Below are 22,545 nucleotides of genomic sequence, written 5' to 3'. Positions count from 1 at the left end.
AAGAAGGATAACCTGGGTAGTACAAAAGAAATGGGAATGATTTAAGCAACTAGTAGCAGGATAAGCACTTTTAGTGTACCTCAAAAGTTCACCCTTCCCTCTAAACTCATGGGAGCCTTCAGAAATCATTCTGTAAATTGGTCAAGTTTGGGTAGGGCCTTTCAACACCTTATGTGCTATTTATTTTTGTAAATAGAAAGGAAAAGGGCTGTAACTTGATGGAAGAGGTTTCAGTTTTGTCATGGAAAATTTTAAATTAGCAAACCAACTGATTTCTATGTGAAATTTCTGTATTTTTCTATGAACCTCAAGAAATCTAATAAACCTTAACAAGTATGTAATTTCTGGGTATGCTGATGGAACACCAGCTAAGGTTTCAACACTGCTTGGTTTGATCACCTCAGATAGCTCTGATTGAAATTTCTCTGTAGATTATAATTTATAAAAAGGTGAAGTAAAGGATGATGCTGAAACAAATTTGGACTAATGACTCCTTTTTGGTCTGATAGAGTTCTGCTGCCGTGACTCTGTGTTTCTCCATGTTTGTATTATTCAGCATGGTATTGTTTCTGGCTCATCAATTAAATAGCAAACGTTTTAGAGTAGTGACATGTGATTAGGCCAGAGTTCATAACTCTATAGTTATGCATTATATTACAGTGAAAGCTATAAAAAAAGTGTTCAGACTCTGGTTTAGGACTTCAGAAACAGGTATCCATTAAAGTCTATCTACAAGTCAGAGTTCAGTTATTTGTAAAAATACTTTGCCTTCTACAGTATGAATATTTGCAGCACTCAATTGCTAAAAAATTATGTGAAGTAATTTTCATTCAAGCTTACTCTGTAATATAAGATTTTGGGGTTTTTGTGGTACTATTTAAATATTTTTGTACAAATTGGAGAATCATTTACAAATTTGTCACTATTCAAAATACAGTATGAGGCACAAGTGCCATACTTTGACTTCAGACTCATTGGCAGTGCTAGCCCGTTTATTTCTCAAATCAAATAGGACTTTGGACCACGTTTCTCTGACTTGTATGCTGTTTAACAGCTCGGTAGATGAACCACATCTGCATTGTGGACAGCATTGAAGTGCTCAAAAAAAGCATTGTGGATGACCAAATAGTGGGTGTTCATTAACGCCGCACAGGCACAAAAATACCATCCTGTGCATTATAAAACATCCTATTTCAAACATTCCATTCAATTGCATGGGTTTGTTTCTTGTATCATCGCTGTCGTCCATTAGCACATAAGTATGTAATGGGCAGTGTCCAGAGATCTTGCAGTGTTACAACTAATGTCAGTGGTGTTCACTGTTATGACCAGAGGAGATTTTGCTGTGATAATAGAGGTGGGATATTTGCACATTTCTCACCCAGCCAAATAGACTTGGCTTGTTTCTGTGTGTGCCTCCCTATGCATCAAATGAAAAATCAAAAAATCTGCCTGCTTGCACTGCTGCAGTACAAACTGTTGAAATTACTATTATTTTTGTGGAGGGACAATTGTCCACAGATCAGATGAAAATGACATTGTCAGGAGCCGACAAACACTCTTAAGATTCTTTTTTCTGTGCAAGTATTAATGATGATGTGGAGATAAAAAGACGAGTGCTGTAAATGGTTAGGTGCATGCATATTTTCATTGTAAGTGGCACTGTTTCTAATCATAAGATCAAAAGTGAAAAGTGCCTTAATACAGCTTCTTTTGGATGTTGGCAGCATTCCATGGAAAAGCATCCTTATTACTGATTAAATCAAACAATAGAATCCTTCACAAAGTGTATGCAGCATCCCAACTGGAGCCTCTGGGTACTACCCTATTACAAACAATAAGAAAAATTGCTATCGTTAGTCTGATGCCTGTCCTCCGAGGTAATTCATTTTTATATGAGCAAAATCTGTTTGTCTGAAGTTTATTTGTATGCTTTGCTCTCTTCATTCTCAGCTGTCAAATATAGCTACCTTTTTAAAACTCAAATTTTTCTGTGTTTTGCAAGTATGCTTGCAGTTCTTTGCATGTATAGAAGCCACTCTGAGAACTTGATCTGTGCTATTTTATAAGCAAATAATGAAATATGATCATACATCATTACATAGAATTAAAAACAGATAAGTTGTAATTCGTATTAAATTCATAGGTTCTTGTGAGAAAGGCTATAATTAAGGAATAATATAAGAAAATGTGTTATAGTATTAAAAAAACCTATATAACATGTAGCAGAAGAAACTTCTTGTGACTTGAATTTTGCCTGGACTTAGTAAAGCTGTGTGAAACGCATTTAGTATTTCAGTGGTTATATATATGCTTTCTTCAGAGAAGATGGAGACTTGAGGAAATTATTGTAGAAGTGTCATTCATAGTTAAGGTTGTCTGATATGTCTGTTATCAGAGTCTGATTTTAATTTTTATAACTTTGCCAAAGTTTTAACTGTTTTGGCTGGATTTTCCATGTCATGGAATTGCCAAAAAGTGATTTGCTTTCAAAGTTACTATTAAAATGTTTCATCTGTTTCCAGGAACAAATTATGGGAAAATACGTTGATGGGCTTTTTTTTTTTCCTGAGAAAGTCAGTGCCTTCATTCTTTGGAGTGGAAACTTGAAGTCTGGCAGATGAATCACCCTTGTTTCATGGAAGTGTCTTTTGAAAGGAACCCAGGGTGGCAGAAGGTACAATGTGTACAAAATATGATGTGCGTAAAGGCTGGTAGGGAATCTCTAGGAGATTTGGTGCAGTGTTTGGGTTGTGTATTCCCAAATAAGTGAAAAGTAAATATTCACTAAGTACCTACTAATTGAGTCAGAAGTTTCCTAAAAAATAGCATAGGACCATATGATTAAGCTTTGTATATAAGCGCACCAAGATCTTGCAGAGTATACAGGCTAACTTTGGAGTTCTTGTGTTTTTTGTTTTTTTTTTTTTTTTTTTTAACCTTGGTAGTCTCTTTAAAAGTTTTTTTTTTTTTTCTGAAGTGACAAATTCCTTAGAGCTGTTCCTGTGTTGTTAAGAAGCTGAAATAGGAATTTTTCAGTGGTTGTAGTAGTATGGTTTTTTTACACTTTCAGAAGAAGCTTATTAGTATTTTATTTTAATCAAGAAAATGTAATTTATTCTTCATTTTAAAATGTTGCTTTCTTCAACTAGAGTTCATTTAAAATAATTTTGTTTTTCTTGCTCTTTCATGCCAGTGCTGTCTAATAGATTCTATGGTCAGGACTTTTTTTTCTGATCCTTCACCTCAAATTCACCTGAGTGTGGGTAGGTTTGTTGTGTTTTTTTTTCTTTTTAAGTGGAGACTTAAGGAGAGATGGCAGTCCATTTAATGTTTACTTTCTCTTGAAACTGTGTGCTGAATAATATATATTTTTAAAATTTCAAGTCCTGCATCTGTTAGTTGCATCAATCTTTGCTATTATTAATACTAATTGAATCTTAATCCACAGATGATCTCCATGCTGTGGAAAGCACAGAAGAGTTTGTTCTGGTCTTTCATAAGCTCTAGATAGCTCATTAAAAAAATAATTTGTAGATCAGCTCTTTTTGTTGTTGCATTTCACTGAACTCTGCAGTTTTCTGCTATGCAGATGCCTTGTGGTTTTGAAGATGCCTCAGTTTCTCTGTGTAGTCTAAATATTATTTTTTCATAAAACAAAAGTTGTTTTCAGCCATAATTTTCACACTAAAAAAGCATCTACACAATTGTGCACTTTAAAGTCTGTTTTGCTCTCTTTAGCTTTCTTCCCCTCTGAGAACCTGTGTTCAAGATAGGGTTTTCAAATATATTACCTTTGTTTTTCTCATTGCACGTATTTTTTTATTGTTTCTAGTTCATTAAGCACCTCCTAGCACATAATTTCTGTGACTCTGATTTGATCTGTGCTGTTTGATCAGGTGGCTAACTGATCAAGTCCCACAAGCTGCATGTGTTTACCGGCACAGAGTTGGATACCTGCTTAAGTGTCTGGCTGGAAGGCCCTAAAACAGGACCTAAGATGAGGCCTGTTCTAAAATTTTAGTTATTTGTCATTAAGGATTTGATTTTTATCATCACAAGATTGTATTTGTGTATTTGCTGATGCTTCAATGCCAGGAGTTTTCTTTTGTGAAGGGTGAATTCATGATCGCTTCCTGGAGGCTCACATTAAAAGAAATCATGTCACTGGGAAGAAAACACTTTTTACCCAGAGCATAGTGTTCATAACGTGACCACAGACATTTTCTTAAGGGGGTGTAGACTCTTTAATAGTAAGCCTTGGCCTACGTGATAGAAGTCTTGCTTTTCTAATTAGCTTTTGGAGAGCTCTTCAAAGTCATTCATGGCATTTGCTGGTCTGCAAAGCACTGGTTAGAAGCAGCTACAGTACTACTGGCTCTTGTAGGGGAGGGGAAAAAACTATGTGGAGAGGGGTTATGGGACAACAGTTGTGAATTCAGGAGAATGTCCGACCTGCTGCCTTGCACAGATGTAGGGACACCACTGATGGATTTGTAAAATCTTGCTCCTTTCTGGGCTGTGGCTTTGATGTGTATTTGCAGGTGGGGATATCTGCCTGGTCTATGGGTGTATGGCACTCTCGAGCTGATTTTTAGTTCCTGCAGAGCTCTCAACTCTAGGCGAGATGGGAGGCCCTCATGTGCCCAGATGTGCTGTTTGTTGATGGCTCCTGGGAAGGCTGTGGATCCTGATGGGCCCTTATGGAATGGGCTACCTTGAATTATGGCAGCTTTCTTGTCTCTTCAAGGCTGTGGTTCCTGCTGCCTGGTTCACTCTTGCAGGAGGTTTTGAAAGACAGTTGCCTGCCTAAAAACTGGTAGAACAGCACCGCTCATGGTGGTGTGGTGCCATGTCCTGCACCAGTTGGGTCAGTGCTTAGGATGTAACATAAAACATGCGTGCACTCTCTATGGCAGCAGTGAGGTGATTGCAGACTAGTAAGAATTTATTTCTACTCTCATTAAGCCTTGTGGCTAAACATAATTAGACTTCTACTGGAAGAGTGGCATTTTCTTCTAAATGGAGTGGGGATTTCTCGGTAGAGATAGAGGGGTTTGGTTTTGATTTTTATTTTTTTTTAATTAAAAAACCACTCAAGAAGCAATAGCCAAGGGTCACCCCATGCACGTGTCCATGGAAGCAGCTTCAATACCAATATACAAATGAGAAGGGTAATGGGGGGCAATTGTAAAAGCAAAATTAACCAAACTTGAATGCTGTTTTATTAGTGTCAAACTATTTATTGCAACATGGAAACGGGCGAACATGTAAAACAGAAAAATCAGTCATTAAGTAAATACCAGCATAGGCTCAGTGATTTTAAGAGAGCTTTGTTAGAGTACACCAAATGAGGATTGTGGTCTTCTGTTAAAATTTTTCTTATGTAAAGATCTTTTTTTCCATGTCACCAGAAGTATGGAAAAGGTATAAGTGGAAGATTATTTGCCTTTGCACAACAGAAGGCACTGAAATTTTCCAGGTTGATTTTTTTCTGCAAAGTTATAAATTAGTATTTGGGTTACTAGTTCAGTAGTATAGCACAAATAAGTAATCTATACTGCTGTAAAATGCTTGTGTCTCAAAGTTCCTAAAAGACAGCCTATGTGCCTACTTTAAGAAAAAGTAAACAGAATGAGAAGAAAAAATAAATTACCTTGGCTAAGAGACAAAGCCTTGTTAAGATACATGGCAGGAAAGTGGACACAAAATTGGAGGGAGAAGAAGGTAAAGAATATAATTACAATGTTATTTTCTTCTCTTTCCAGTTACCTGTCATCTTTTGTTATTCATATACACTTGTTGAACTTGCATGTAAATGATTGATTGACTCAGTGAACTCACTGTAATGAATTGTTTGATGTGCTATCTTGAAAAAAATCTCTTGAAATTCTGTCTGTTCTCTTTGTCTGCTCACCTTGTGGCTTTCAATATCTTGTTTCCCATCTGTTTGATTCCATCATAAGGTGAGCATAACTTTTCAGACCTTAATGCAGCTCTCTTTTTGTTCTGGTTTAAGTAAGAATGTAGTGCAAATACGGGATTTGGCCATCAAAAATAATATCAGAAAGGAATGTTGAAGTGTGTATTCCCTTTACTGATGTGAAATAAAGCAACACTTATCTGTAGATATTTGATAATACATATTTACAGTGCGTAGATCTGTCTCTGCAAGCAAATGAATGCAGAGATGTCTGTATCATTGTATTACATCTGCTTTAGTGTTACAAGTACAAAGGTTACTTTTAAGGATTAGTTCTTAATTAAAGGAGAAAAGAAATGGGTTTATAAGGTTTCAGGAAAGTGGTTTTAAATATAGATTTAAAAATACTTAACTGAATAGGTAATACAGATGTACCCAAACTTCATTTGGAGAGATTGATTGTACTAGAGATATTCTTACTGCAAGTGTCTCTAGCAGTGAGGTCCTGAGCCTTGAATTACAGGGGAATTTGGAGAAATAGGCTTATTTTGTTAAAAACATTTTTTCCAGGGGATATAATGTCTGTAGAAATGTTCGGTTGGGCTTTTTTTTTTTTATGCTTATAGTTAGCAGTTTGCTTAACAACTGTAAGGTATAGGTAGATAAATTCTTTGTATTCTTTTTTAAGGACATAAAATGTATATGCTGAAAGATTTTTTTTTTTTTTTTTTCTGGATAGGGCCTTTTTAGTGAAAGTAAATCTTTGGGGAGACCAGAGAGAATGAACTGAGCCAGGAGAAGAGGAAAGGGAAAAGCACAGTAATCCTGGGACTGTCTGTAATAGCTTCATGGGACAGTAGAAATAGAATAACCAAAAAGTTTGCTGAAATCATTAGAGTTGTTATGAAAGGGGCAAAAGACTACAGAGTTCACTCAACTAACTGTGTTTATATATAAAACAGAAAGCACTGAAATAATTACTTTGAGGTGGTCAATATAAGTTTATTTGGATGAGGATGATGATACTAGTACTTCTACTACTAATAATAATTCTTTTTGGCTGGCTGATTTGACTATGAATAAGGTACCCAACTCAGAGGAGGAAGCCAAAGGGAATCAAAAGTGTTTTTCCTTCATGATTTACTGAAAAAAACAATAATTGGTAAACCAGTTTCAGTACGATACGTAGGCATATGCATTCAAGAAAGTGATCGGTACATTGAAATGGAATTACTCTTCAGACTAAGTGTTGAACTGAGGCCTTGATTTAGTCTAAGCAACATTTAGTTTCAAAATTGCTGTCTTTACTTAGGTTCTAACTTCCCTGGCATTTGCTGTCTGTTGCTACTGAAACAAGTCTTTTAGCAGAAGCTTTAGTGGTGCAATTCCAGTATCTAGAGAGTATTATGTTTTAATTCTTTTTTTCCTATGGTGCTGTGAACATGTGCTTTGGAGAAATCTAGACATGTATGCTTTCCACCATTGAAAGAATTACATTAATATCATTGAGAAAGCTGAAGCAATTTGCAGCACTGTCTTAAAAATATTTTTTTTTTTTTAAGGATGGAAGTTTTCTTGTGATTGTGAAGAATTTTGTTAATGAAACTCATAGCTCTATTTCTACAGCACAGAATATGAACGAATAAATGGAATTAAATCTTGGCTCTATTATATTAAAAATCAATATTTTATGATTCCTGTTTCACTAGGTTTTAGTTCATGATGTCCTTCACAGAGTTAAGTTTGGTATAGTGTTACCTTCCAGAAGTGTGAAAAGTTAAATGCCCATCTCACAGAGTGTATTTTTGTGTCTTTAAAAGTAAAAGCCCGTTGTAGTGGGTGCATCTCACCTGTCAGTAAAATTTGTGTGGAATACAGCAGCTCTGTAGTGTTACAAACAAATACAGAAGAATATCTAATGATTAATACTTCATCATCATTGCATAGCCATTTGCTGTGGTAGAAAAAATATCACTGTGGAGTGTGACCCCAAATTGAAAAATGACAGGAATGATGGGTCAAGGGTATGTGTTATTAATAAATAGCACACTTTTGTGACTCATTAGCCTCTCCTGTAATAATGGTGTGTTTCATTCTATGTTGCTGTGGGAAGTTGCAAACCAGAAGAAAAAGTCCTGTCTATGTACTCCCAGATCCATTTCCTTAATTGCTGTGATTTTCCTGGGGACTGAAGGACAGACTAGACATTGTTCAACATGTTAGTTGAATGAAGTGACACTGGGCTATAATAAGCTGCAGCTGAAATCCAACTACAAAGTGTTTTCCAACAGTACTTGGGAATAAGGCATTGTATTTGTAGTTAGTATATATGGCTATAGTTTTTGGCAGCAGTTAAGTTCTTATTTGCTGCATGTTTTCCTAGGTTTTCTGCTGGGTTAATTCACTGTATCCGTGATTTACAGTTAAATATTTTCTTTAAATGTGAGAGTGACACATTCACATTGCCTTTTCAGCATATATGGAGAAAGGAGAAGAAAATGAAATGGCATTCTTTTTCTAGACATTCTGATATAATTCACATATTGGAATGTGAATGGTGGACTCTTAATTAATTACTGCATGTTTTGATGTAGATTAGGCTGATTAGTAGGCAGCACAGAACAGTGTAAACACTTGGATCATCATAGCAAATTTCTTCCATCTAGGGGAGAAATATGAAGAAAATAATACTTTTGGGGAAAAAAGTCACATGGTCTATTATTTAGGCAAGCAGTTGCACTTACTGGCACAACTAGTTAGCAGCATAAAACAAATATATTGTCTGGTGAATTAGTGATAACGATGCATGCTAACTGTAATGCTTTCTTGTGTAACTTGGCTTCAGATATAGTCACACACTGTATTCTCTTGAAGAAATGAGAATAATCTGCCATTGATTATAACAGAACCACTGATTTTCATGCATTACTGCATCTTAAATGTTCAATTTCTTTTCCTAAGATATAGTTGTGCTTACAAAGTATATATTTATCTCCTCAAATTATGGTAACTAAATTAGGATGAGATATTTTTCACAAAAATAATCTTTTTCCAGTTTTGTCTGTCTGACTAATAACTTGATAAATCTCTCCTTATCTTCTAATGGCAGATGATTTATCAAGGCCTACCACTTAATTAATATTACAGAGCATGTGGGGAGCTGAAGAATTCAGGAGTATTTTCCATAGCTTGGACATGTAAAATGAGACGCATAGGAGAAAACAGAAAGATAATCATGTAACTGAGAAAAAGCCTTTGTGATTTAAGCATGGGATTGAGGTTCAGGAAATGGTGAGTTCTATCCCACAAATCCATCATGCTTCCCACTAGGCTTTGGACAAGACACTGATTTTTTTTTTTTTCTTTGCTGAAGTTGACCATTCTGCAAAACACTGTATGTTTTCCACCATTGAAATGGTAGGGTAATATGGTCTTATCTCTTAGGGTAGTTTAATGCTAAATTTGTCTAGCATTACTAGTGTCATAGTACACGTATTATTTTTTGAGTTTATTGAGTTGTACTTATACAAGCACTTCCATGATATAGATGTAACCTGAATTTTTTCATCTTAAAGTACACATAATATGTAATATATAAAGGATAATTTTGTGACATAAATATTTTAACTTATGTATCTGAAGCACATGGAAATAGACAGAAATCTCAGAAGTTGTCAATGAAGTTTCAGCTTTCCTGCATACATTACTCTTTCTCTATTTCCAGGTTGCATGTCTCACTCATATAGCAGCTAATTACCTTAATTGCAAAATTGAAGCAAAACGCTGGGGTACTGCTCATGGGAGTATTGTTCCATATCAGGTAAGCAGAAAGCATTAGGTTTGTGGTTTCTTTTTTTTTTTTTCTTTTTTTTTCTTTCCTTTTTTTTTTTTTTTTTTTTTAATTCATAATGTTGTGTATTATGAGACTGAGAACTGACTTACTTTTCCCATGACCTGCTGTAGTCTGTAATGTGTCTGTGTCTAGGTGGGACAAGGTTCTGTTCTGTTGTTCATTGTCATTTCTGCATTTTGCATATTTCTTCATCAGCAGTAGATTAGTAACAGAACACTGAAACAGATCAAAGGTGTTCGCTTAAATTGGATGACTTTAAAGCTAGCATGATGACTTGATTGGTTTTCACCTGACAGAGAAGCCTTTTTTTTAAGGGTTACCTGACAACCATACCAGTTACAAACTGGAATCTTTTGCCTCCGAATTTTGGTATTTTTATCTTGTGAGTCTAGAAGAACAATCTAAATGGCCATGAAGATCTGGGAGTTCTACATATTTGTAATTTTCTATTGATTTTGCTACAAATCTCTGGCTCAGTTGGACAACAGGTTGGTAAAAGGGATTAACCAAACCTCAGATCTCCCTAGTGGAATTTATGGCCTGCTACATCTAATGAAGGGTTGAAATTCCTTAAAATAACATGACCATCATATAAACAAGCACAGGAAAAAAAAAACATTAGTGCAAGTTTTATCTTACTTCTGGTTAGTACAGGAAACTCTTCCAGTAAACAAAGAAAACTTTGTTCTTTTTTAGCTGATCATTTTGTGTTCTTGATGGAAGTCACGCTAACTTATAGAGACTTGGGCATATATTTAATTAAAAAAACCTATTCTTTACTTCATAATTTTTGGCACTTCTCATCAAATAATCATGTTTGCAATTAGCTGGGCAGAGCCTGGATTTCTTAAGTTCTGGCTGGAGTCCTTTAAATCCTGAGAGGACAGTTCTCAGGGTTTATCTGGGAAAACTGCACCTAAATACCACTTGGTTTCTTTATCATCTCCTTTCTTTTTAGAGAAAGTGCGGGGAAACTCAATATGTTGCCTTCTTCCCAGTGGCGAAGATGGTGGTGATCACAGCATTAAAAGATTTGTTGCTCATGGCCATAGAAACTCTGAAGGAAAAATCTTCCATCATTATGCAGAACACTATCACTGGTCAGCGTCACAGCCAGGCCTCTTCAGGTCTAAAACCAAAATCAGTTGTTTTTGCAACAGGTACACCTACTTGAGCTAGGAGACTTTTTTTTTTCAGTACATACCACTGCATAGTCAACTGTCTTGTTATGAATTCGCTAGAACAGATTGCAAATTATCTCAGACCGATGGGGAGATGTTGCAGTTTTTTCTGCAAGGACGAGTTTGGTCCTGCCATATCCTTGTCTCAGGTGTAGTGCAGGACAGCTATGGCTGTGCTACTCTCTGGTTGGCACAGCGTAGCAGTATGGCCATGTTTTCTAGAACAAGCTCTGCGTGACCCAATGTAACACAGGCATCCATTACACAAGTAGTTACATTCTGCTGTGTTTCTGTGATGTGACCTTTTGGTGCAACCCTTTTTGAACTTTGGTATGTTGAAAGTATAAAACAGATCTGAAGTGTCTGAAGTTTGTATAAGCAAAACCAGAAACCTGCCTAAACAAAACATTTTATCTTCACTGTACTGAATTTTGCTGAATAACTGAAACCTGCATTCTTTTACGTCCTTTTGCCTTTGTTTTTCCACAAAGTGAAAAGCATATATTGAGTATCCTTTGTTTCTTTTTTCATAGACGGCTCCCTAGAAACACAAAATTCAAGGAGAATGTTCTAGCTATCTTCTGGTTTAATCTAGATTAGTCAATATGTAAATAGCTATTTTTTAAAAAAGAATACTATCTAAACTATGGTTCCTGTGTGTCTGTAGTAATTAGAAATATTACCTCAATATTATAAACAATTTTAATCTGAATTTTCTTGTACATAAACCAGTAATTAGGGTGGATTTACTATGGGTGGAGTTGTGTGTGTGTGTGTGTTTATGGCTCATCTGTTAACATTCCATCAACTAGCATGGTTATAATTCTGACTGTAACCATAAGTATATTATGCTTTCTAGAGTTTGTTTTCCACTTTACTAACATAAGCTATAATTAGACTGCAAAACTCTTCAGAAACTTGAATTAACCCTCACTGTTGCTATTGCACTGCTTTTGTAGTTGCTTCCATAGCTCATTTGTAATATAGTTTAGAACAGATCTCTGAAACCTGATTTTCATCTCTCATTCTAGTTATTGAATATACTGTCTTTTGCTTACTAAATGAATATGTGACTATCACGGTGCTAATTTTTACAAACAAATTTTTTTTTGTTTAAGATGTTTTGTGCAAGTGAACTATAAGTTGTTCAGATAATGAAGATCACATTTCAGAAAATTGGATTTCTATATATTTCAGAACAAGTATGTGATAGTGAACTGCTGGGGTTTTTTTTATATCCTCAACTTTATTTTGTTTTCTTTTGCTGTAGCTTAATTTTTTACACAGGTGGTAAATTATAACTTTGAAATGATACCAAGCCTGCAATGCTGCTAAAAAGTGTCAGACTATTAAATCATGGAAGATTTGGTAAACATGAGGGCCTTCTATAGATATTAAAAAGGCAAGATCTAAATAATTTTATGTCATCTTTCTATGTGACAGAAGTTTGATCAGAATCACGCTAGAGTACTGGCCAAAATTTAATAAAAAAATGTCAGAAGCATCTTAAATATGTACATAAATAGTACCTTTTTGCTCTAGTGCTCTGTTTAACACATTCAGTAGTGTATATACTGAATGCTATTGTAGCTTTTAATTCATTGAGCTTCAATTGAATAATTTTGTTCAGAATATATTTGCAAATGACTCATTTTTTTCAATTTATAAGCCTTTTAGCTTTAAGTATATCTCTGTAATTTCACTGAATTACCTGTTGCTTTTTGACTGAAAAAATAGCAGCATAATTTGTCCCTGGATGTGTTCTCTAGAATGACCTTTCTTCCTTTTCCTTGTATTTAAAAACATGAAAATTGAGCATTAATGGGCAGCTGGGTTTTCTCTTTCCTGAATCTACCAAGATGTGTAGCACATTTGAAAATCTATTTATAGTCTGAGCAACAAGCTCTTATTAAATGAGATGTAATGTTTGGTGCACAAGGACTTTCATACTTTTAAGGCTTTTCTCATTTGCTGATAATGTGCTGACTTTGTGTCATGTTCATCTCAAATGTCTGAGTTTTCAGTTCTGTGTGCTCATTGCCAAAGGAAAGGATTTGAACTCCTTTTGAGTATACAATGTCTTTCAGCGTTCCCGTAAAGCTGTAATGTTTTGCCATAGGTTTTCAATGGAGATGAACTTTGCAATGTGCCACAAAGATGAAGAATTCTAGATTCTAATTGATCAAAATCAGAAATAGATTTTTGAGTGCTGAATCCTTCATGAGAAATTATCTACTATCTACTTTTTAATCAGAGTGATGTAGTTTGAACAGGTCACTCCTGTGCATGTAATCAGATCCCAGTTTGCTTGGTTTCTAGTGTTAAAACACAAACCTTGAGTTTTGGGCTGTATCTTAAATGTAATTAGTGCAATTTTTTTAAACATGTTTCTATAATGAGACACCTTGTTTAGCTACAGCTGCTCCATGATTATCCAGAGGAAATCAGGGGCTTAAAGCACCCAGTTTACATAATTATGCTGAAAAGTAAAGCTGTAGTACTGTCTTTCATTTGGGGTGATAAGGTCGTCCCTCATTCTCATGGTTTCAGCAACATAGCTATTCTGCCTGTACCATGTGTGAGTTCTAGACATTCACTTTTTTATCTTCCAGTTGGCCCACTCGGAATGGATATTCATTCTCCTGAGAAAGTCTATTGTAACCTGCACGTTGACAGGATGTTTCCTGTGACAGCTTATCATGCTGCCATCAGACACCAGGGCAACTGGGCAGCACTTTCAGAGGCATACTTCCAGCAAAAGATATAGGGCTGTTTTCTCTCAGGCCATAATGACAAAAATCTCTTTTAAAAGCCGAGAAACCAAGCTCTTACAGATATCAGTCCTCCCACCCCACTCAGTGAATATGGTATTGTTTCTGTTCCAGATTTGATCCTAAGACTTGCAGCGTCTTCTCAAGTATACTTCAGTATATTTTCAGAATATGCAAAGGGCACAGTCATTCTGCACAGAGGTTGAAACCGCAAGACAGGAAAGAAATTATTATTTTAATGAATTATCTTTTCTGTTGACTGGCCTGTGCATTGTCATAACTCATCAGACCCAACATTAATGTTTGTACATTAGAGCATCACTTGGGTTCTTTAAGCATCAACTTCTTGTTGTGCTAAGCATAAAATTTCCTTCATATGAGGAAACTGTCTCTGTGACAAAGGCCTTGCAGTTGAAATGTGTTATGAAAACCAAAGTATAAGCTCACAAGGAAATGAAAGAAAAGAGGTAGTAGGAAGATGAGTATAGTCATAGATATAAATATCTCTGCATTATTTTTAGCATCTGCATCTCATACTTTCTGCTTGTGGAATTTCATCCTGTCCAGGAGTTTTACAAAGAAAATCCCACTTGTCACTTGCATCTCGTCACAGTAACAGAGAAATGCAGTAAGTTGTTACTTGATTCATCTGGCAGAGATGCTTTTCATACAAAGGCAAAATGTGTACCAACTTTCCTAACTCAGCTCTGGAGAATCTCACAGAAATTTTCATTACTTTTCCCCCCTCCTTTCTTCCAGTGGAGAGGGCAATAGAATAATGTCAATCGTTCAGAAATTTCAAACTTCTTATTCCACACAAGAATGGTGATGTGTAGGCATTTTCTTTTCTGTCTTTATGTGGTTTTATTGGGATACTTCTGCAGTTAATGTGTCTTGGAATCAAAATCAACAAAGAATAGAACTTGGATTGTTTGCAAAGTTTTGTTTTCTGCATGAAACTCTCCTCCTTAAGTAAGTCCAAAATGAATGTTATGGAAGAAAATCTTTCTGCTCTGTAATGGCTCAGTCTAGAAGATGGAACTTACAAACAGGAAAGAAATAAAATACAGATCTTTTCGGGAGGAGTTCTAGATTCAGGAAATGCAAGATGAGCCTTCTTATTTTGTGAACCTTATCTACATAATACTCACCTGGACTGTTTAGGCTGCCTTGGGGGCCCATTGTCCTACATTGTTATTCTGAGCAATGAAATACCACTGCTGAAAGTATTGCCCATTTTACATGAAAATTAAATGTATTCATAGATCAGCTGAATATAAACTTTGTGCTCTCAAGCAGCAAAGTGTGTGCGCTCACGCCATACGGTTTCAGTTCCCAAAGAAGAGTTCAGCCATCTTAAGATACATGCTTTTACTCATATGATGAATACCCAATCTCCCAGATACTTCAGTGGCCTAGTGTATCTCCTTGAACTACTTACCTGCAGGTTTGGTTTTTTAACTAGCTGCTTCCTTTCTTATCTTTATCTTACAAGGCACAGGAAAGACAGAAGCTAGAAAGGCCCGTGTCATCCTGGATTCTGTAAAACAAGAAAACAAGGATATAACTTCTTTTCTTTCATTTTGGACAAGTTTCTATTTCTATTTCTAGATTTTCTTACATTCTTCAAAGTGTCTTACTGTGGTATGACTAGATTAACTACTGACTGCACAAATGTTTTGCTGTTACTGCGATTATAAGAGACCCCACAGTTGGTGCTCTCCTTGCTAAGAAGTGCTGGAGTAGGAATTCTGTTCCCTTGCAATTTTAGTCAATGAAAAGGTATAGTAATCATCTGTGGGAATCTGTGTAGAAAGCTGCCCATTTATATGAGGAATGAATTCTAGTTGTTCAAACTTGACAACATTATATTGATACCCTTCTGGTGATCGTCCTTCAGTGAGTTGTCAAGCCTCTCTCCTGGGCAGAGCAGCTGTCTGGAAACCAAATCAGTAGGTTTGCCTTAGGCAGTTTTAGATACATGCTCAGTGTATAATGTGAGATGTAGTTATAACTTCATTCATATATATCCTATCCTGTCAGAGACAGCACTATAATGAAGCTGATCTTGTTTTCACGTAGAATAGACAGCTTCTTACCTGTACACAGGAACTTTTCAGATAGAAATTAAATGCATTTTTAATTTAAAATCTGACTTTTTTTTTTTCCTGAAGGAAATCCTCCTGCACCTTTTTACTTTAAGCAATGCCCACAAGGTATTTTTTTTTATGTGTCTTAATACTTTGCATTTGCAAAACAGGTAAGGATAATAACAATTACTGTTAAGGAACAATAACTGATAATTGAGACTGTCTCATTTTTGGTCTCTTCCTGGGAAATGTCAGACTTTTGTGTCTGTCATAAAACATTCTTATATATGTACTTGTATATGTGTTTAAGCATATATGTATTTACACTAATTTAAACTGGTTGTACATTAAGATTATTGGTCTGTCACTTGTCCGTGGTCACAAGAGAGGAACTCTCATGAAACTAGGATCAGAAGACAAGTGTACTGATGTTTGGCACTGGAAGGGGCTACCCAGGGAAGTGGTCAAGTCACCATCCCTGGAAGTATGTAGAAGATGGGTAGATGAGGTGCTTAGAGACATGGTTTAGTCTGAATCTGAATTTAGACTGAATCACGTGTGCTGTTCCCTAGAATCATAGAATCATGTGGTTGGAAAAGACCTTTAAGATCATTGAGTCCAACCAGGTTGGACTCAATGATCTTAAAGGTCTTTTCCAACCACATGATTCTATGATTCTAGGGAACAGCACACGTGATTCAGTGTCATTTAGTGGACATACTTGTCTCTTATGTATGCTGTTCCTTGTTTCCTTCATGTTTGTTGATTGCTGGGGTGAGGGATCTAGTTTGTATTATTTACAGCAGCATGGTTAGCCTCCAGACACGTTGCAAGGTTACCGAACGTTACAGATTTGTATATCCATGTTGAATTCTAATTCCTGGGAAGGGCAACGTAACAGACCCCTGATCAGTAGATTGGTCTTCAAATTGTAGGTGGTTGGAGAGGGATAAAAGTAGGATTTGTGGGTTTGAAGAGGAGATATTGACTGCAACTGGATCACTGCTTTCCTCTAATCTGCTTATCGGATCCAGGGCAGAAGAATAAACTTTGCTTTTCCTTTTCTGAAAATATGTTTCATAGTTGTTGTGTAATTATACAGTGCAGCCACTCAAAAGCTGAAACATCTTTAAACACTCTGAAAGAGAACTCAGAAGTCTGTGTGCAGCAGTATCGCTCAATGAGTCCTGCCATAATCATCCTGCAGATATAAATAGCAATTTGTATTGCCATTGTAGCTAGAAACCCTAATAAAACAGCACAGTCCCTTGTGCAAGGTGTTGTACAAGCAGGACAAATTAGCTTTTTCTGGTCAGTAATGGGGAATGAAACATAAAGGAATTGCTTTAAGTGACTGAAATGAGTAAGGATTTTAGCAGGGTTCACAACCTTTTAAAGCTGTATTTTCTTAAGAATTTGAGGATCTGGTGTTTTGTGGTGAATAATATTCACTCTTGGGGCACAGGAGACATTAAGGCATGTCTACATGATGATATTAACTTTATGAAGACAGAAAAAGTAATGAATAAATAAAAAAATCATGAAAATTCATACCATTGTTTAACTGATGTTCAGGTGCTTGCTTTTACTATGTGAAGCTTGTGACAGTTTTAGTTGGGAAACGTTGATTGTTATGGAAGGGTATGTCCACTAGATGTCATTCACGTAATCTAGTTTTTGTTGCAGCATTTATTTCTAAGGAGCTATGTAGGATGTTAGATAAAAATTCTCAGCATTATGGGCTGCTTCTGTATATGCAGTGCTTTTGACTTTATAGATGTGTGACATGTTACAAAATAATATTCTGATTGTCTCTGTGATGGGTTTGACATATCATTTAGTCTAAAACTTCTGTCTTTGCATGTTTTTGCCTACCATTATATTGTTGCACGGGTAGATCTGTTATATAAGAGTGCCCAGGTGAGCTGGATGTAGTCTGTAACTGTTCTGGAAGGAGAGACAAGGATGTAAGGTAAGGATGTTATGCCCCACAGGAAAGCAAAAGTATCTCGTAACTAATATAAGTGAAAAGTGCGTAACTAATTAGGAAAGGCAGCTCAAATTTCATAAACTTACACAAGTGGATTTATATACTTATAGATCTTAGCTGTAAAACTGTGCTTACAGTACTTGGTTTGTGTCACTTAGTATCTGAGGCATTTCAAATAGAATCACTTTAATCAAGCTTAAATGAAATAGTCTGTGGACAAACCAAAGGTGCATATGACCATTTAGTTGGGTGGGTGGGTAGGATCTGTACAGATAACAGCAAAGAGTGCTTGCACCTCCTGCCTCCCTCCCCCCACCTTTGCAGTGTGACATGTGTTACTAGTTGCTAGACAGCTTCTGGGAAGCCATATCTATACTCTCACTGAGGAGCAACTGCTGCAACATTGGCCTGTGCTCTTTCCCACTTTCAACTTGGAGTAGCTACAGCAAAACTGGAAGCTGGAGATCACAGCTTCCGCCAATCTCCCTCTCCCCTTCCATATGGAATAAAGAATTTCTCTGCCCTGTGTAGTCAGCCAGAGGGCAGGATGGGGAAGTGATAATCCTCTTGGAACGAGCACTTGCATGAAAAATGATAAATGCTACATTGCATGGGGATTAACACTTGCTTATGAACTTGCTTTTAATGGAGTGATGCTTCTCTTTCAGCAATGTGAAGGTTCACTGTGCTTGTAGACCTGTTTAAGAACCTTTACCACTGTTCAGCCAAAAGGGAACCATCTGCCATCAGAAACAGAATGGTGTTCAAAACTGTTTCACTCTTTTTCATATTGTCCTCAAGAATGTAGAACACTTACTTTCACACAGCATTTACTTCCCTAGAAAGATGCTTGTTCTCCACATCTCATTGCAACATTCTTCCTTCTCTCGTCATTGGAATTGCATTTCTGCTCACATTTAATGCCTCTGTTTGAAGTCTGTGCTTTGTCACCATGAAACTCAAACAGGACCATCCAGAGTTAGTTTAATGAATGGAGTTGCTATATAAATCACATCTATTCTCATTTTTTTTCATGGGACAGCTTACGTTATCCTGTGAGTATGTTCACAGAGTGGGTCAATCTGAGTGGAGTTTATGAAGCTTGTTTGGCATCTCTAGATGTATTTGGTATTGAGCACTATTTCGTGAATCTTTAGTGTAGAACCTGATTGCTACTTTGCAGGATGACCGCTGCTTTTCACAGTGAACTGACATGTTATGCAAATTTGGTCATTAAGTTAATTTCCAAGCACTGATGTATACTAATAAATTTGGCATGGGCTATATTGTTTCCTCTAAAAATATTGCATAATTGCTACAATAAGCTTAGCTCCACTGGAATAACAGCTGTGGTCCTCCAGTACACAGGTCGCTTCTGGGAATTTAATTGGAAGGGTAGCATTTTTGAGAGAGCTTCTGTTCTATTTTCAAAAGTGACATGCACTTAAGAAGTCTCAGTCCTGTTGCCTTACTAAAGCATTGAAGTTTTAAATGCTCTAAATTTACTTATGAAAATAAGCTTTAAATTGCAGTGCTTTTTGATGTTGTTTCTCATGCCCTCTGCTACATTCAGCTATAATATTGCATGAGGCTAAATCCGGTATTTTTACCAATACTCTCACTAGTAAAACTTGATGGTGAAAAGACTGAGAAATTGTAATCTAAGTCTATGTCTATTATTAAACCCTTATTATTACCACAACTGTTTTGATTTGCTTACTTTTTAAGATAATCAGGACTTTTGCTACAAGACTTGAATTCAATTCTACTGACAGTGGTAAGTGTGGAGGTGAGAGGTACATTTTTTAAAAGTAGTTCTCTGTTTTGACAAAACAGATACTTCCTGACCATCGCCTAAACCCCACAATATTCACTGTCTGGAATTTACTTTCATAATACAAATTAAGCTAGAGAAATTGATCTTGTATCTGTATCCCCAAGGGGTTCTCAACCAGTTTTATCTAGTCTACACCCTCACTTTTGTTCACTTAGATATAAGATACTTTTGACAGATGTTTGTCCCAATTTCTCTTCACCAGAAGTTTTGAAATACTTGCTACAGTCTTGCTTAGTTAGTTCTTCATGTCCACTGAGAGGAGGAAAAGAAATAATTCCATTTTCAGTAAGAAAGACAGAGCCTGGATTTAGGAAGAGTTTTTTGGCTTTATAGTTAGTGATGCATTGTGGCAGTTGATTGCCATATTGTCTATAGCAGGTTTTGACATATGTAATATATGCATAGAGCTCACCTACCATGTTCTCCTTCCTGATTTGTGTGAGGCCAGCTGATTCATGTTTTCCCCAGGGTTATATTTTTTTAAACCCCTTGTATTTTTTTGGTTTTCTCTGACATGATTTCCACTTTGTTCACCTCTGCAAGTGGTGTGTCCAGATCTGGCGAGTGTCTTAAGTGAGTTCTTCATGTTTCTGAGTAAACATGAAGAGCTTTTGCATGCTGTTAAAACATCTGAGAATAATTTATTTTTGTTTTTTAACAGCATCACACTGCTGTATCTCCTTCTCAGGTGTTCAGCTGCCAGGGTAGGAGAACAGCACATAGCTCTACGCCTAAACTTTGCTGATTAGTTACCAGCTACAACTTCAGTTTGATTTACTATTAAAAGGTTCTTGGGGTTCCTTTGTGTTCCACGATTTTTGCTTTGTTTCACCATGGATCATTTTACAGAATAGTTTCTTGTGATGACTCCCAGTCCACTGAGTCCTGCAGAGGTGAGGTCACTTAGTGCTGGAGTGACCTCTGAAGATGAGGAAGCAGCAGCCAAAGCAGTTGTCTGACTGATCTTGGTTTATGTCAGATACAGCGAGTTTTGGGCACTTGGATTTTGAATTAGTATGTCCACATGCAGGTTTAATTAGCTTTTCAAACTTATGCATGTTAGCTTTACATCATTAGTCATCTTTCTTTTCCTGGGTATTTCTAGGTAGATGAAGTCTGAGATTCCAAAAAGTTGTAAGATATGGAAGACCCAACTTGTATTTCATATTTTGTATTTTCTATATTTTAGAAAGCTACCAGGGTAAAGAGTAGAAGTTAAGTTATCTTAGTAGAAAGGCTATTATTTGTTAGATAAAAATAAAAAACCAGACACAAGGTTAACCTTTAATTTGTTGTCCAACTGATAATGCAGTCAGTTAATATTAGTTGTGATTCTGCATTGGAACAATCCATTGTCATGTGGAATGGCCATAATAATTAACAAATAGGAAGTTGATGTGACTTCAAGTAGTGAAGTGTTAGCTGAATTTATGTAACATAGTTAAAACCTAACATAAAGACAAGGAATATAAAATATTATAAATACCAATGTTAGTCTCTATGATAATGTCTCTTCTAAACAGAGACAATTTTTTGACCTTGTCAAATTTATCCTTGGCATATGTGGTTATGATAGTGGCTAGAGAGTTTTGACCATGAATAATAGTTGTAACAATGCAACAAAGCCTTTTGTAGTACACACAAGTTATTAACTTAGCTCATTGGGGCAGAGACTGCATTTTAATTTAGCTTGTGGCTTAGAACAATGGACCCTGAGTCTTATTTTAGTGCTTCCACAAAACCACGAATAATTTCTTCCTCTTTTGTGTACAAGCTTACAGTATTTTGTTTTATTTGAGGGTTTTAAATATAGGAGTGGATGTTTTGAAGTAATTCTAGGATTTCACTTGATTTTCCTGATGTTACCCATTTTAACATACCCAGTTTACATTCGCCAATTTGTCAAAGCTGGAGGATAAATGAGAAGGAAATATGACCATCACATGACTGTCAGAATCACAAAAGAATCTGAGGTTTGTTTAATACATACAGTATTTACTGATGTATTTAATCCACGAACGATGAGGAGGGCCTTGAGCAGGAACAGAGTTCCATGTATTAAGAATCTGATCAGGTAGCTCATTTAAGAGAATGTTATTAGTGATACCTCTTAGCACTCATGCATAATTATGCTATCTTTTCACTGTTACCTTTTCAAACTCCTCAGAGATTCTTAAGTAATTTTATTTCCTGCCATTTAACAGTTTTGAGTAATAATGATGAGGAGAAAACAGTTATATAGTTTCTTTTCTCAAGTACCAGGTGCTGAAAGCAACAGAGAGTATCAGTGGTTTTTATAGTGGTTTCCTGTGCATCTTGTGTGAACTACTTCAAACATTCATCATATAAGGCTTTGTCAGATTTAAAAATATAATATAGAAGATTTGTGGTCAAGAGATGGACTGAAACTCAGAAATGTAGCTCTACATTTGCTTGCAAAATAACTATATTATTTCTACTAACAAGCTGTTCAAAAGAGATTATTCCTGTCTTTCAGGGTATGACTGCATGGCACTGAACAGTGTAATATAAAAGCATGTGAGCTATTTCCAGTGCTACAAGCAGGGCACAATAATTGAAAAACCAGTATTGGATGGGGCTATCCCTTCTCCATGTAAGATAATGTTTAACAATATTGCTCTACACAGCTATTTGCCTGACTTGTTCTGGGGCTCCACACCCCCCCAGGCAGTTCATTTTAGTGCTTCACTATTCATCATCCATCACTATCCATGGCACACAAGGAAAGAAATGTTTAAATCACAGCTAGGAAGAGTCAGATCAGACATTCGGAAAAGCTTTCTAGCAGAGAAGCCAGATTCTTTCATCTTTTCAGTAGTCTTTTATGACCTTACGGACTGGTGCGTCTGTCTTCTCTAGGCTAAATGTTCCCAGTTTGT

At 36.2% G+C, this 22,545-nt stretch overlaps 1 protein-coding gene across 1 annotated transcript in view; it reads left to right on the top strand.

Moving 5' to 3' along the window:
- Positions 1 to 22,545, top strand: part of SUGCT (succinyl-CoA:glutarate-CoA transferase) — a 337,169-nt gene that overhangs the window by 52,352 nt on the left and 262,272 nt on the right. Inside the window, exon 8 of the mRNA XM_009637219.2 lies at positions 9,648 to 9,743. Within this exon, the coding sequence (XP_009635514.1) occupies positions 9,648 to 9,743 (96 nt within the window). The remainder of the gene's footprint in view (positions 1 to 9,647; positions 9,744 to 22,545) is intronic.

The sequence above is a fragment of the Egretta garzetta genome, unplaced genomic scaffold (assembly GCF_000687185.1).
Source record: "Egretta garzetta isolate BGI_Z169 unplaced genomic scaffold, ASM68718v1 scaffold194, whole genome shotgun sequence".
NCBI lineage: Eukaryota > Metazoa > Chordata > Aves > Pelecaniformes > Ardeidae > Egretta > Egretta garzetta.
Note: the sequence above shows the minus strand (reverse complement) of the source record. Positions and strands in the feature narration are given on the sequence as shown.